Raw genomic sequence first — 17510 nt, 5'->3', positions numbered from 1 at the left:
ACATTAGTACAAGATCTCTGTAGGAGTGCTAACTCAGTTTTTTTTTTTTTGGGCACATTTCACCATGTGAAAGTAGTCGTTTGTGTGATAAAGAGCATTGTTCTTGGGTATTTCGTTGTGCCATTGTGGCAGGCCATCCTCGGATTTGGAGGTGGATGTCTGCACCCATTAGTTTACATATTTTGCACACTCGGTCATTTATTCATCTTTAACCGCTTTCCCGTTTCCAGGCCACGGGGCACTGGGTCATGGATACTTAAAATGAAACATGTTTTTGCTTTGTTTTGTTTTTTCACAACATAATTAAACAAAAAAAATTGTGATTCAGTTATGTTATTGCAATGATGGAAATTCACTCAGCACTCAAAACAAGAACAACCCCAGGTTTCTCTTCAGCACTGTAGCCAGGCTGACAGAGAGCCATAGCTCAGTTGAACCAGTGATCCCCTTAGCTCTAAGCAGTGATGATTTTATTAACTTTTTACAGATAAAATTCTCACGATCAGAGAAAGAAATTATCAGCTCTTGCCTAAGTTAGATAAAAATCTCCTACTGAATACAGCAACTCCTGAATCAGCTGCGATGCCTCTTTTACATCTGGAATCATTCTCACCTCTGAATCTCTGAGCTAGCTTCTATAGTTTCATCATCCAGACTGTCAACCTGTCTATTAGACCCAGTACCAACTAACCTCTTTAAAGAGATATTTTATTTAATTGAGCTGTTCATTCTAGATTTGATTAATCTGACTTTATTTCTGGGTTAAGTACCTCAGGCACTTAAGACCACGGTCATCAAACCCATCTTAAAAAGCCTAATCTTGATCCAGGTGTTTTGGCAAACTATAGACCCATATCGAACCTTCCATTTATTTCTAAAATCATTGAGAAAGCTGTAGCAAAACAACTACACGACCATCTGGATGGGAACAGTTTGTTTGAACAGTTTCAATCAGGATTTAGAGCATCATAGCACAGAAACAGCGCTGGTTTAAGTCTCCAATGACATTCTAATGGCCTCAGACAATGGATCAGCCTCCATACTTCTCCTTTTGGATCTCAGTGCTGCATTCGACACCATAGATCATAATATTTTACTACAGAGACTGGAACATGAAATTGGAATTAAAGGAACTGCACTAAGGTGGTTCAAATCCTATTTATCAGATAGACATCAGTTTGTTCATGTAAACAACAGCTCCTCCTTATGTATTGTAGTCAGTCATGGAGTCCCGCAGGGTTCGGTACTTGGACCAATCCTCTTTACACTTTATCTGCTTCCTTAGGCAACATTATCAGGAAACACAGCATCAACTTCCACTGCCATGCAGATGACACTCAGCTGTACCAAGTCACTCAGATAGTCAGACTGCAGACATGTCTTGAAGACTTAAAAGTCTGGATGACTGAAAATGTTTTACTTCTCAACTCTGACAAAACAGAAGTTACTGTACTCGGCCCTAAGCACCTCAGAAAAAATACTATCTAATCATCTCATCAGTCTGGATGGCATCACTTTGGCTTCCAGTTCCACCGTAAGAAGCCTTGGAGTAATTTTTGACCAGGACATGTCCTTTGTCCCTCACATAAAACAAGTTAGTCAGGCAGCTTTCTTCCACCTGAGAAACATCAGGAAAATCAGCAACATCCTTTCTCAGGATGATGCAGAAAAACTGCTCCATGCATTTGTAACTTCTAGGCTGGACTACTGTAACTCATTACTATCTGGATGTCCAAAAGGCCTTCAGTTGATTCAGAACGCTGCTGCACGAATATTAACATGAACTAGGAAAAGAGATTACATCTGTCCTGTGTTAGCTGCTCTTCATTGGCTGCCAGTAAAATATAGAATAGAATTCAAAATCCTTCTTTTAACATATAAAGCTCTTAATGGCCAAGCTCCATCATATCTCAGAGAGCTCATAGTTCCTTACTGTCCTAGCAGGCCACTGCTGCTGTAGGCCTAGGCTGCTGGGGGAAGGACTGAGCGTCTCTCTCTCTCTCTGTCTGTCTCCCTCTGTTACCCTCTCTTTCTCTCTCCCTCCCTCTCGCTCCCTCTCCTTTCCTCCCCTCTTGCATGTGCTGATAAGAACCATCCTTCTTAAAAAACACAGTTTCACCCAGTTCTATGCATTTATACTGCATTTACTCTCACTCTCTCTCTCTTTCTCTCTTTCTCTCTCTCTCTCTCTCTCTCTCTCTCCCACTCTCAACCCAATCGGTCGAGGCAGATGGCCGCCCCCCCTGAGCCTGGTTCTGCCCGAGGAAGTTTTTCCTTGCCACTGTCGCCAAGTGCTTGCTCATCGGGGGATCTGTTGGGTCTCTTTAAATAATTTTATAAAGACTTTGGTCTAGACCTGCTCTATTTGTAAAGTGCCTTGATGTAAATTTGTTATGATTTGGCGCTATACAAATAAATCGGATTTTTGATTTGAAATTGATTATTTAGCTAGAGTGTGTGAGAAGAATGTTTGGAGAAGCTGTTTTTTATTGAACACATAAAAATCTTCAATATGCAGTTCAGGTTCCCATAGAAACTTTTCCTAGTAAAATGTAGCAGATTTCAAGTTTCAAAAATAAAATTTTCTGTATTCAATTCACCCCTTTCTCTGCTTCCCTTGATCCTTCATCGCTTTCTTAACCTCCCTTTTTCAACCACAATTCACTGCAATAAAAACAGAATATTAACCAATGCCTCTGCCATGGGAAGAAGTGGAGAGCATTCATGTCGTGGTGGTACTGTCTCTTGTCATCTGTGAAAACCTTCGGTCTGACATCAGCTCCCAGAGTGACGCCTGTCACATCTGCCTCCTAGACTCCAACTGATAGTCAACAAAGTACTCAAAGAACTCTGGGTGGCTGGGAATGAAAATAAACATCTCCAGTTGTTGTATAAGAGTGACGATTAGGCTAAGCTATGATAAACTAGCAATTCTGTGATAACTTGGAAAAGAAATAAGACCGTGCTCTGCCTCAATCATGGCGCTGTCACTGGCTCTCTCTGTTGCCCGCACCGCAGCCCCCACTTTTTTCCATTTTCCTCCCTTTCTGTTGTTATTTATCACAGCCCTTCTCATATGTCGCCCCAATTCTGGCCCTGGCTGGATTTTTTTCAGCGGTGATTATTTGCCTTTTTCAATTGCAAGCTCTTTGTCTTTCTCTCACCCCCTCCTCTTTTACACAGCCCTCCCCTCCCTCATACTCTCTCAGGAGTTTGCAGTCTTTAGACAGTGGAATTCAGATCAATAGCACAGAGCATCCACCCTGAGCAACAGCATGCTCCTCCACAGTCAGGAAAGAGGAGAGGAGAGGAGGTTCCACTATGAGGGCAAAGATAAAACCTGAATATTTTGATGTATTATCTTCATAGTACAGTGTGAGATATTCTCTGAGACAAAATTCAGGGGCCTGGTCCTGTTAGTCCCGAGCCTCTCTTTAACAGTGATGCATGTTGGATCATGAGGAGGCTGGCTGAGACACGCAGATCCTATAGATGGCTAATGATGGCTAACACTGAGCATCAGGGATACATATAACCTATAAACACGCAAACATAAAGAGCTCAGTCAGAGCAAATGTGTTTTTGTTAGTCACAGAGTAACAGCCATTTGCATAAATTAGTCTGAAATGAAAATGGAAAGACTGACAGACAAACACACAGTGAGCAAGCAGACGCGCAGGCCAACAAACAAATATATAGAACAATGAGAAATGGCCCTCCCCTGTCTTCCTGTATCTGTCCAGGCAGTTGAAATAAATTGGCTGGCTCATTAAGATTAATGCCCGCTATACCAAACCATCTCATTTCCTCTCTGCTTTACTTTTATCAAAATGCCATTTCACTATAATTTAGCCCACTGCTTCATAATTCAGTTCAATTCTGAACTCACAAGGAAGCTGCAATACACTGCAGAAAATACAGTGTCCTGGTCCAGTGCATTCTGGATGAACGCTGTTAAATGTTGTGGACTAAATTAGGATGGCATCATGGAGGCGTGCAGGGAAAGCTGCCTGCTAAGAGAACACTTGTCTATTCTCCATATTCTCTATAATAAGGGCACGCTGTGGTTGCTGCTTGTGCTTTTGCACTGTAAAAGTGGAAGATCTAAGAATTTACAGCAACAAAACATCAGAAACATCAGCGTGAACACAAAGATTCTCATTAATGGCACAGGGCAACAAAATCTTCAGCCAAATCCTCCACCTGAACATCTGCAGGGTTCTCTTGAAAAGAGATGTGGACGAAGCATGCCAGTTGGCAGAGAAAATAGAGGACTATGAATTTTGGGGATTACAGTTACATTTGCCTTCTCCATTCCACTTAGTCGATAGTGATTTACAGTTTGCCTCCAGGAGTTTCTGTTGTAAACAGCCTCCTAAGAGTTTCAGTCTGCAGCATCACTATTTTCACAGGAGCCTGGAACAGCAAAGATAGGAAAGGGGCTTTTATTGTCCTACACAACCCTGCTCTATAATTGGCTGCTTACGGCTGGGTCGTTCCCTGCAGCAGCTGTACATCTTGTATTGCCTATATTTTTGACTGTGCTTGGTAATCAGGTGAAAGAAAGCGAATGGGGCACTTGGATCATTTTAAACAAAGGTTAATGGCCCCTTAAATGTAATGATATGGTCAATAGGTTGAAAGTTGTTTTAATCAAGTTGAAGCGTGTGTCTATATAATGTTCTTATATAATCCAGTACATAACAATCAATGTTGCGGCTATGAATTCCTCATTTTTCCCTTTTGATACATTGACTAGTCACCAATGCAACAGACTCTATTTTGGGTCTGACTGAGGCTCGAATGTCAGGTTCTGTGTCACAGATGTCACAGATGATTTTTCTAACGCTGACCTAGATCCACAACAGTGCGGATCAAGCTCACACTGTATGTAATGCAACAGTTAACATTACCAGAGTAACTGTCTCTCACTGAGGGTCAAATACATGTTTGAGTTTCTCCAATGTGTTTTCTAAAGCTAATCATCTTGATGATTACACGATTAGCCGTAGAGCATGTGTGTGCTTCCAGCCCCAAGTATACTTTTTTTTAAATTCTTGTGGCAGAACAATGGTAAACTTATTTTTTTATCTGCATCTGAGAGAGAGAAGGAGGTTATTAGATTCCCTAAAATATGCAACCGTACAGCAATATGGCAATGTAAGCAATGGAGTGAAAAATATTAATGTCATATTTAAAATTCTCCATTTCTTAACCAATGCTTGAGTGTGGTCTAGGGATAGGAATGGTATTCTGCCTGTTGGCCCGTCCCCTACTTCTACAGATGAAATATTGAAACATTTCTGGTCCCAGGAAGAATCCATTTATCCTCAGATTTATCATCTAGTGCCACTATGATATTTCAACACTTTTTTTTTTTTTTTTTAATTTGTCCTGCAAACGTTCTTGAAAAAATAATGGACAGACCACATGACCCTGATTGATAAGTGTTTGAAAATGAAATGAATAACGGAAATTTATGCCCCCCCTTAATGTGGGCGTGGCCCTGTAAATTTACTTCTAGTGCTATCATCTGAGTCAGTTTATCGTCTATATTATATCTGCTTGGAGATGATTTGCAGTTGATCAGTTCTATCTGAATTACTCATTTATCACTCGTTTGCATGTGTTCATTTAATATATTCTTCACTTTGGTCTGTTTATTGTATGACTTGTTAACACACTGTTTTTATTTTGTTTTTCATTGACATGTCTAGAGTAGGAACTTGGACGCAGAGAAACCTGAGACAGTGGTGACTTTCTTACCATGAGTATCTCCATACTGCTTGAATTTGTTGCCCTAAAACAAAATAGAGAAAATACAATTCCCTACTGTGACTAAAGCTGAGAATTGGTTTAGAGGAAGTGCATTATTTTTACAGTCAAGCTGTATTTCAAATACTGGCACCACGTGATGCTGAAATCCTGAAACAATTACAACAGTCTGTCTCCTGATAAGACCTGTCATTGTCGTCCTTCATAAACAGATTTAGAGCTTGAGTGAAGAGCCATAATGGAATAGCAAACAGAATATGATTAGGTGATATTGCCTCAGGGAGCTGTCTGGAATGGCAGACTCCTGGGCAGCGGAGTGAAGTGTTCGGCACAGACTGCTCAGCTTAAAGACAGCAATATTCAGCATTAGTCAATTTACTGTGGATAATTCAAGCTGTTATTACAGTGTAACACAGCTGTGTTTCTTCCAGTAGGACTAGATGGCAATGGAAAGTTAGGTTGGGGGGGGGGGTCCCGCCTTACAAATGTGGAGGCAAGGTGAGGAGGAATTGGCAACATTGAAAGTGACAAAGAATAGAGTGGGTTTCATAAAGGATACTTAAATGTTTCTAAAATTCTTTCCTCCTGACCTCCATTGATCTCACTCTCTCTATTTCCACATTTTAAACATGATATGAAATATGTCTCGGTCATTAAAAGCATAAACTGTAATTACAACAAATGGCCCAGTCATTAAAAGCATAGACTGAATTTTTTAGAAAACCTGAAATCAAAACCTCTGTCATCTCTCTATGTTCACCATCTGCATTCTGTCTGTCCTTCAGAGCTAATGAGTGAGCACATCTCTCTCCTTCTGTCAGCAGAAAGTCTTTTCACCCCCAACACGTTAGAGGGTGCAGAGATGGCTCTACAGTTTGGGACCTGCTGGTGTTGGAGCTGTCATAAATCGTGTCCTGCTATCATTTTGCAGCAACATCATTGATCATGCTCGACCCCCCCCCCCCCCACCCCCCCCCCCCCCCCCACCCCATCCCCACCCCTCTCCCTCCAGCATACAGACATGAACTGTCTAATGAGAGTGGCTGACCACTGTGACCTGCTCCCCATTTGAAACAGAGATGAAAATGATCCACTATGGTTGCAAAGTCTCTTTGACTCCTTTTTTGTTTTGATAAATCAAACATGAAGCTTTGAGGTTTTTTAGCTGCCAGGAACGCAATGTATTCTAAACTGATATATTCAAGCACGTCAGTCCATGTCTGTCCTTGTTAAAAATGCATTATGGTGAGGTTCACACAGTTCACGCTGACCTTGAATTTATAATATATATATTTTTTTTTTTTGAGGTATACACCTTGAGGGGAAAAAAATACAAATATCCTGAACAGGAAGGATTTTGGCATTGCTCAGTTATCAAATATACTACCATGACAACACAATTGATTGATTTTCTTGTCTCGCAGGTATGAGTTCATCTTCTAGCGGTCAGCTTCTTGTTTCTGTGGGCAGTCTGCTGGACGACCAGCACTGGCACCATGTAAAGCTGGAGCGGCTCAGTACTCACCTCAACCTCACTGTGGATAAAAACACGCAGCAGGTTCACACACCAGCTGAGCTCAGCCACTGGGATATTCACCAGGTCCATATCACACTTATGGCATGTCTTAAAATGTGGCAAAAATTTGGGTCCACTGTTGCAAATATTTTTTTATTTATGTATTTATTTTTTTTTAAGCACATTTTATCCAAAATATTTGGCGGTTTGAGAACACCCATGCCACCGCTTTTTTGTTTTACTTTGCAATTTCATTTTGGACTTGACGGAGCAGTACATAACAAGACAAAGCGTTGGTACGGACTTGGTATGATGTTGTGCCAGAACTAGTCCATCACATCTTGCAGTTAGCAGCTCAGAGTTTAAATTACTTAATGATTACAGGTAATTTTCTGATGTAGCCAATGACATTCCTCAATGAAACCCCTTTACCCCTTTACTGAAGAGAGCGCACAATTTTCAGTTGAAATACTACCAGGAGAGCACTGTGTCAGTGGATCAGCTCTACTTTACATTTGGTACATTTTTTTTCTACGCTGTAAGATGCACCAAAGATGACCACATGATCTGCGAATCAAAGCTTTTACGGTCTTCCCTTTGGCGATCTTAAGAGGATGAAATTTCTGTTTTTGTACTGTATAACGGGTTGTTTTCTTGTCTGTGCAGCTAAGTGTGGGAGCTGTTCAGAGCCATGGATTGCAGAAACCTATCTTGTCCAATAAGAATTTCCACGGCTGCCTGGAAAACCTGCTTTATAACGACCTCAACCTGATAAACCTGGCTAAGCAGAACAACCACCAGGTCACTGTAGTGGTAAGTTATGATGTTTCAGCATTTCTGAATGGCAGAATCAGAGTTCAGAGGGACAAAGTTGAGACTTTTGAGATGTTAACCTGACATATGTGTAATGTGAAAAGGTTTGCACAAAGTGTCACTCATAACAGCACTGTGCCTTCATGTTGCCTTTTGTTAGAAGCAACAGGTGTTTTTTAACAGTGACATTCTCTTCGATTGATTCGTCATCTCTTGTTTGAGCTGTCTCTTCTTTTTTCTACACTCTGTTAATCCTACAGTCACTCAGATTTATCTTGTCACCATTTGGGTTTGGGTACAGACATAAGGTTGGAAATCACTGCCTCATGACATTTAGCAAGTTTTACACCAGAGAGGGTTAAAATTTTAATTTAAATGACCTTTTTAGTACTTAGACCCTGAGAGCCCAACACACTGCAATGGGTGAGATGCAAGTAGACAAAACACAAATTTAGAAGACACATTCAACAATACGACACAATATAAAAAATGTGCTGTAAATACTTATAACACAACTAAATACATTAGCATGCTGCAAATACTGCACATAGATTAACCTGGCTGCAAGACAGTTGTTTTGATGATGATTTTCAACTGCTGATGTTAAAAGTTTTGAAAACTGGATTTTGAGTGCTTTCTCAGTTTTGCACCTTTAGACAATGAGGTCCAGCCCTACACAAGGTTTTGTGTTAGTGTTGTTGAGCTATTCTATTCAGGCACTAGCCATTAACTGTAGAATAACAATAATCATAAGAACGAATTAGTATTTTTTTTAATATTACCAATAAATACAGATTTAGATTAGTGTCTTAATGGTTCAGTAGTCATTAAGAGACTAAGAAGCACATTTTTTCTGGTGCCAGTATATGAAATGAAATGAAATGACCCACTGCAAGTAAGTAGTCAACAAAGACCAACATTAACATGGTTAGGGACTGTCTTGTTTTTCTTTTTTTTTTATATTAGTATAGTCCTCTCATTGTTTCTTTGGATATCTCTTGATCATCCAGGCAATTTATGGTGTTTGTCCTACCATATTTTTCGCAGTATAAGGCGCAGTTAAAATCCTTACATTTTCTCAAAAATCAGCAGTGCACCTTATGTATGAATTCTTATCGTGCTTACTGACCTCGAACCAATTTTATGTGGTACACTGCGCTCAAAAATCTGTCAAAAGTTTAAGTAGTTTGGTAAGCCAAGAAGCCACTCCGCTTGGGTTGTCGGAGCATTCCCAGCTGACACAGGGATGTTGTATTAACACTGGTCCTTGGTTGGAAATGGGCTGCGACGTCAGACAATGTTAGATAACTAATTACATAGTGCTGGGAACCAACTATAATCCAGCATAGTCAGTTTTACCTTACTATAATTGGACGTCAAGCCAATGTCAGGTTTTTAACATAAAGCCGATTTTCAAATCTATTTTATAATCTAATTATAATCAAATGTAGGGAGACAACGTTGTTCCAACGTCACACTAACTTCAGGTGTTTGCTATCACTGGCAACCATAAACCAATCAGAGAACAGAACTTAGTACGCTTACCTCTGCCACTTTTTGTAATACAGGTACGTACCGTGCTTGTTTTATTATGCGTCTTATGTATGAAAATAGACCCGTTCATTGATATTGCGCCTTTTAATGAGGTGCGTCTAATAGTCCACAAAATACGGTATATAGTCTCAAAATATGGTATACGGTATATGTTAATATCTTCTATCAGGAGTTTAATTAAATGCAAACTTCAGAAAAAGGTGTACACTTTTGCTCATTGCAGACTTTTCGTTGTTCTTCCTCATTTTCTACTTTCGTTATAATGCCTGTGGTCACCATCCTGATAATTCTCATTATTTTCCACATCTCCATCATCACCCCCCTTATTTTGACACCCATCATCATCATTATCACTATCATCATAATCTCCTTCATTATCATCACCAATGCCATCGCATAGTGGTCATTATAAGCCCAGAGAAACGCCCAAGTAGTATCAATCAGGAGGAAAGGAAGTAGAAAGAGTCAAGAGATGTATGAAAACAGCGCTGTCTGGGGTGTAGTCACCAAAGAAAAGTCTCTTATGTCCACATTTAACTCGCATTCTGAAATCTAATGACAATTATTCCTACTTTAAATCCATTCACTTTTTGTGTCCCTTCTATTTCCCAATGCCACACTGGGATTAGGAGAAAGTGAAGCAGTGAGAGTGACCCTGATCCTTCAGGTTTTTCTGCTTGTTTTTGCTGCTCAGCTCATATCAATATGGTAATAAAGTTGTCTTTTCTCAGAGAGCTGCTGATGAGACCTCTGTGACATCAAGTTAAACTGAGTCAGCCCCCTGGAACCGATGAATATTCATGTATATTATCCCTCTTGTAATCATTGCTCTCTCTCTTGTCTACACTCTCCTTCTCAGGGCAATGTGACCTTTTCTTGTGCTGAGCCAGTTTCAGTCGCGGTGACATTCGCTCATTCCCAGAGCTTCCTGCAGCTGCCTGGATTGATGTCTTGGTCTTCAGGGGTTTTTGTTATAGCGCTGGAGTTTAGGACATGGAACAAGTTGGGGCTGCTTTTGACCTTTGACCTACCTCAGATTGAGAGCACGGTCTGGTTGTACCTGAATGAGGCGAGGCTCCGTCTACGAGTCAATAAAGTGGGCAGGGCCCCTCTGGAGCTCAGTGCTGGTAGGTCCCACCATGAGCCTGCATAGATGCTTTGGAAAGAATCTGTAAATTTTTAGCAATCACACATGATCAAATGACGAAACATGATCTCCGGAGTTTATCCTAGGCAAAACTTTGACCCCAAATAAACTGACCTCCAATATGTAGGCCTTGGTCTACCTGATCCTAGTTTTTACAAAATGGATGACTGATGGAAAAGTCTGTGTATTTCTGAGTTCAATTCTACTCAGGTCAAGTCAACAATTTGCGGGGGGAAAAAAATTCAAGCACTGAAGAACAAATCGTAAGTGACCATAATTGATAACTGGACATAAATGGGTTATTTATAGTTACATATGTAGTCCTGCTTTACCACACTGCCTGGCTGAAGCTATTCAGTGTAGTGAATTACTCTGAAAAAAGAAACAAAGAAAGTAACTTGTTTTTTTTTAGTTTTTATTTTGTGTAAGATTCTGGGCCATCAAAAACATCAGAGCCTGTGGTTCCTGGCCACTGTACATCACAGTATATAAAACAGTACATAAAACACAAGAAAGGTAAGGCCATACTCTACTAATGAAATACTACTACTGAATACTAATGAAAACATGAGCTACTTGAAACCAAGTTTTTACAGTTGTTCCTCTTGCTTCTGATCTCATTCAAACATCTTAGAGATGTTTCTACATCTTCATTCAGAGCCCGCACCATGAAATATTGTCTGCAGAGCTAACAGACAGGATTGTGCACAGATCTGTTGAAGACAACAGTCTCATATCTGTTAAATGGAGGTTCCCGAGTGCACAATAGCCTCCATAATTCTTGCATGCAACCAAGATTCCTCCCTTGTAGAAAGGGGTGTCTAAGCAACAGAAGATCTTTCTGGCTGAGCACCATAGATCCTCTGTGGAGAAACTTTCAGGAGGACAACCATCAATGCAACTCTCCAACAATCTGGGCATAATGGCAGAGTGCCAGATGGAAGACTCTCCTCAGTGAAAGACACGGGAGTGTGCAAAAATAGAACCTGAAACACTCCCAGACTGTGTGGAAAAAAAGATTCTCTGGTCTGTTGAAAGCAAAATTAAAACCGTTCAGCTTCCATTTCAGGGTTTGTGTTTGGGAACAACCGGATATGACACTTAGAATCTACTTTTCCTCTGAAAGTTTCTCCAGGATCAGCTGGAGTGACCATCAGGTTTATTGATCACCTCTCTCACCAAGGCGTTCGCGCCATGCCTGATCTGCTCTGTTGGGCAGCAGGTGGCCAGCTTGAGGAAGGATCATATATACTCCAAACATTTTTCATTTAAAAGCTAAGCTGTTTCACTGGTGAAGGTGACACTGGCTGTATGTTGGTGCCAAAAGTCACTTTTTGCCATAGATTTATAGGTCATCTACATAGGTCAAGTCGGCAGTTTGTGGGGAAAAAAAAATTCAAGCGCTGAAGAACATATTGCAAGTGACCATAATTGATAACTGGACATAAATTAAACAATACACATGTAGTCATCCTTCACCATACTGCCTGGCTGAAGCTATTCAGTGTAGTGAGTTACTCTGGAAAAAAAACATATTAAGTAACTTGTTGTTTTTTTTTTAGTTTTTATTTTGTGTAAGATTCTGGGCCATCAAAAACATCAGAGCCTGTGGTTCCTGGCCACTGTACATCACAGTATATAAAACAGTACGTAAAACACAAGAAAGGTAAGGTCATACTCTGTCATTATAATGAAAACATGAGCTACTTGAAACCAAGTTTTTACAGTTGTTCCTCTTGCTTCTGATTTCATTCAAACTAAATTGAGCCAAATGCCACAAATAGCAGTTAGCATCACAATAGACATCACATTTGTATTTGATATAGATTTTATAGATTTAAGCTCTATTTGCCCTAAACCACTATTCCATAAAACATGAATATCTGTTTAATAGAGTACTAAGAATTGTTTCTCCCATAAAGGAATTGTAACTGAACTAATATATTCACTATAGATTGTAATGCATTTTCTCTTTCATACACCTGCGATAGAATCTCTTGCAGTCTGACAATCCGCGGCCAGTATATCCAGTCTTCTGAAAATCATTATTGCTAAGTCAGACATCCAATCATTAACATCCAACCACGAGGACATGAAAAATGTTATGAGTTTGAGGAAAGGAGGGCAAGGAGAAGAGAAAAGTGCTACCATTCTGGAATGGGCTGTAAACCAAATGAAACTGCTGCCAACGGCCTGAACGATAAGATGATTAAATAAACAGATTTTGGGGATTCTGGATATAATTCCAAAGGAAAAGTGGATTGTAAGCATTGTTTTACAGGTTGAGTGAGTGTTATGTCCTTGGTGTAGTAGGTTGGCCTATTGGGTTGCTCCACATGTCGCCATTTGAGTATACACTGCAGCCTCCACTTAAAATCAGTCATGGTATAACATTGGAGAGAGCAAGCCCACTCAAGAAGTGGATATATTTGCATGTGACAGCCAAGGAGTTATGTCTTTTCTTACTGCCTGCTGTGTGTCATTTTACCTGGTTGCAGTGTGCAAGAGTGTGTTGTTGTGAGTGTGAGTGTTTTGTTTTGTCTCTTTGTTTTGGTCCTGAAGTAAATCATTAAATGTCAAATTGAGAAAACATGAATGCTCATTGTTCAGTGCTTGCGGTTGAAGTTTAATGTCTTTGTTCCCCCACATCATTCCACCTCCTGATCCTTCTCTCAACCTGGTAAATAATTTTTTTGTCACTTTTCCTCGTCCCCTGGTTTTTCATTAAGTTAAATTTTAATTATTTCAAAACATACAATACAATATATTTGGAAGGTGTTTGCATCACAACAAGTGCACTCTCCAAAGTTTAGTCAACACTCACTGCTGCTGTGCTGAATTTAGTTGTAATTTTAATTTATATTTGACCCATGCGTTTGTTTTTGTTAGGCTCTGGTCTGAATGATGGTCAGTGGCATTTGGTGGAGATGAACTCACGACAAGATCGCCTGAGCATCACAGTGGATAAAGACGAAGGAGCCACGGCTCACACCAGCATCCCCCTTCCCCTAACCGCAGAGAGCAAGCTGTTCTTCGGTGGTAAGGGGACATTATGCCCCATATTGTGTATGCTTTTCCTATTTTCCTTAGGGCTTAGAAACTCACTTGGCCACCCAGGCTGCTTGTGACAACAGGCAGTATGTATCTTTACCTTGAAGGAACATTTTAAGATTTCATCATTGAAAAAAGTCCCCTCTTGTTAAATATTATAACTTGCTCTCGAATTATTCTGCTGTGCGTATGGAGGGAAAATTGCTGACTTAGAAATTTAGAACTGGTTAAAATTCATGGAGGGCTCAGGTAATAATTATCATCTCCAGATCTCCTTTGGAGGTTTAGTGCTTCCCTCCAGAGACAGATGAAGTCATAAAGCTGCTTTGTCTCATCCTCCCTCCTCCTTTCTTCCCTTTGGTTACAGCGAGTCAGCTTCTCTTTTTTGTGGCTTTTTATCTGTTTAGATGATCTTTCTCCTCTTCCTACTATCTGTTCCTTGTTCCATTGCATGCAGTCCTCTCTTCCATTTACTTTCAGGGCCTGCACATATTTAACCCTCAAGTCACACATGGGTGACTACACTCATGCATAACTTAAAACATAATGCATAGTGCAGACGTTCACATGAAATCATTACATGCATCTCATTGTCTCATTACGAGTGTGTCACATGGGCATTGAACAGTAACCACTGAATATTTATAAGATGTATCTAAACATTTAAAATCTAATTTAAAATGTACTATAATTCAGTTTTTAGGAGATGTGATGACATTTTAATAATGACTAATAATGAAGACATTGTATAATAATGCAGTAAATTACTTGCAATTATTATTTCTCTTATGAAGACATTTTATGTAACAGAGCAGTTTGCTCCATGCCAACGCACATTAGGCAGGGGCTCATCCATTCTGTTTATACAGCAGTGCACACGTGGAGATACTCTTTTTGAAAACTGCATTAAAAAGCACTCGTATCTGCTCACTTGTATATTATAGCTTGGTGAACCATTTTAAAAAATGCTTATGAATGTTAAACCCAGAGACTTACAGTGTACAACGTACTTTGTCAGAAAAAGGCTTGGCCACAGTTATGAATTACATTGAAATGACAGTAGTAATTAAAAAAAAAAAAAAAAAAAAAAAGGGAGTAAAACACAAAAGCAAAATGATAGTTAGAGATGCAACTCAGACATTATAACTGTGTGCAGTAACAGTGAAGTGCATCATTGTTGCTGCCATACGAAAAATGACTCTGACAAAAGCCTCTTCTGGGCTCCTAAAATTCAAAGAGAAAAACAGTGAGTCATCATTTCTCCCCACTCGGCTGGGAGTTTTAGAACTGTGTGTGCCTGATGGGCTGACTGTAATTAGGGCCTGCAGAGCCCGGAGCAGGAGTGCTCGAGACTGCCACCATCCAGGATCAGCGTCAAGCATCATGAATCACTGATGGATAAGACGCAGAGCTGACTCGCAGCATTGGCATCACTGAGTGGTTTTAATGTGACATGTCTGCCTATGTTAAGGGCTCTAATAAGACATACAATATATCCTTAGTGCATTCAGACGCCTTCAGGTATCACTTTTTAAGTTGTAGCTAAAAATTCTACTCTAAAAATGTTTAGGTTCAAGTTTCTCCTGCTGGATTTACATCCACTGCACCATCACAACAAAGCCGATTTTTTTAAATTTATTATTATTTTTTTTTTAGTTAGTTTAATTTTAGTAAAATTGAAATATTTGAGAATATGTATGCTTTTCCATGCGCTTTGAGCTTTAGATGAGCTGCCTCTCCTTACTTCTGATCATCTTAGAGATGTTTCTACATCTTCATTGGAGTCCACCTTTAGTAAATTCTGACTTGATTTTGATGCTCACATACAGTACGGTCTCATCACATATCAGTTCATTTGAGTTCATTCTGGTGTTTAGTGTTCTGTCCTTGTAATTTCCTGTTTTATTTTGAAGTCCTGGTGCTTTTTTGTTCCCCGTTACTTTACTTCCTGGTTGTGTCCCATGTTGATTGCCTTCCCTGCCCTAATGTGGATCACCTGTGTCTTGTCTAGCACTGTGTATTTAAGTCCTGTTTTCAGTCTAGTCCTTGTCGGATCCTTGTCAGATTCTGTCCGTGCTTTCTCGTTCAGTTTAGGTTGTAATTTTAGTTCAGATTAAAAAAAGTTCCTTATCGTCACCTACCTGGTTTCTGGCTCCTGCATTTGGGTCCTCATCCTGCATCACTTTATGTTTTTCCACGTGACAGCCTGCACAATGAAATATTGTCTGCAGAGCTAACAGACAGGATTGTGCACAAATCTGTAGAAGACAAGTGTCATATCTGTTAAATTGAGATTCCCGAGTGCACAACAGCCTCTATGAGTGTGCAAAAATAGAACCTAAAACACTCTCAGACTGTGTGAGGGGTAAAAAGATTCTCTGGCCTGTTGAAAGCAAAATTAAAACCGTTCAGCCTCCATTTTAAGGTTTGTGTTTGGGGAACAACCGGATATGACACTTAGAATCAACTTTTCCTCTGAAAGTTTCTCCAGGATCAGTTGGAGTGACCATCAGGTTATTGGCCACCTCTCTTACCAAGGCGTTTGCGCCATGCCTGATCTCCTCTGTTGGGCAGCAGGTTGCCATCTTGAGGAAGCATCATATCTGCTCCAAACTTCTGTTTAAGAGCTAAGCTGTTTCACTGGCGAAGGTGGCAGTTGGCTGTACGTATGTTGGTTTGCAGTCTCTCGTTCTGTGCCAAAAGTCACTTTTTGCCATAGATTTATAGGTCGTCTGAGATGAAAAACATTCAGTGTTTTTCACAGTCTGCCGGCCAGGGAGGATGCCACACTTTCACCGAACACTGCTAACTTTCAACACCTCACTGATAGAGATAACACCTGTCATAGATCACAGCAAAATTTTAGACTAATATTTAACTTGATCCCCTTACACATGAACTGAAGTGGTTACACATGTGCTACACTTGTCCTCACCTGATAATCTTCTTACAAAGAACATCTCCAACCACCATATCAACTGTGTAATGCTGTTATTAAATATAAATCATACCCAGTTTTAACTTAAATTTAGCATACCATTAAAATATGTGAGCTCTATTTCTAATGGGGAGAAGATTAAAATATGGCATTAATTCATTCATTCAGTCATCTCCTACCGCTTTTCAGTTTGCAGGTGGTTGTCGTCAGTCTCAGCTCACATTGAGTGAGAGCGGGGTATACCTTCATGCTCGGACGAACAACTTAGAGTCACCAGTTAGCCCAAACATGATGTCTTTGGAAGGTGGGAGGAAATCGGAGTGCCCGGGGGAAACCCTTGTGAGGCAGCAGCACTAACCACTATGCAGCCGTGCTGCCCGTAAAACAACACATTCGCAATTAGTTTTCATCATCCATCATCATTTTAACCCCAATAACTGTTGAATGTGTTCCAACAAAATACTGGTTTATATTCCAATGATATAAATGTAAAATAAGTGGTTTGCCTGTGACTCAGTTCAAAACAAAATAATTTTTTATACTTTTATTATGAAAATATTTTTGATGGAAACGTTGGGTTTATGGGAGAATGTTTTTTTGTCTTTTTGTTTTGTTTTTTTTTTGGTTGTCTGAGAATCAATCAAAGTTAGGGTTAACATGAGCTCGTTTATTTCCACGTTTTTCAATGACGCAAATAAAACAGAATATAAACAAAG

At 39.9% G+C, this 17510-nt stretch overlaps 1 protein-coding gene across 1 annotated transcript in view; it reads left to right on the top strand.

Annotated features, from left to right (window-relative positions):
* LOC115042136 (contactin-associated protein-like 4) overlaps positions 1 to 17510 on the top strand; it is a 94369-nt gene that overhangs the window by 37892 nt on the left and 38967 nt on the right. Inside the window, exons 6-9 of the mRNA XM_029500186.1 lie at positions 7200 to 7375; positions 7958 to 8104; positions 10518 to 10785; positions 13695 to 13844. Of these exons, the coding sequence (XP_029356046.1) occupies positions 7200 to 7375; positions 7958 to 8104; positions 10518 to 10785; positions 13695 to 13844 (741 nt within the window). The remainder of the gene's footprint in view (positions 1 to 7199; positions 7376 to 7957; positions 8105 to 10517; positions 10786 to 13694; positions 13845 to 17510) is intronic.

Source organism: Echeneis naucrates, chromosome 4 (genome assembly GCF_900963305.1).
Source record: "Echeneis naucrates chromosome 4, fEcheNa1.1, whole genome shotgun sequence".
Taxonomy (NCBI): domain Eukaryota; kingdom Metazoa; phylum Chordata; class Actinopteri; order Carangiformes; family Echeneidae; genus Echeneis; species Echeneis naucrates.
Note: the sequence above shows the minus strand (reverse complement) of the source record. Positions and strands in the feature narration are given on the sequence as shown.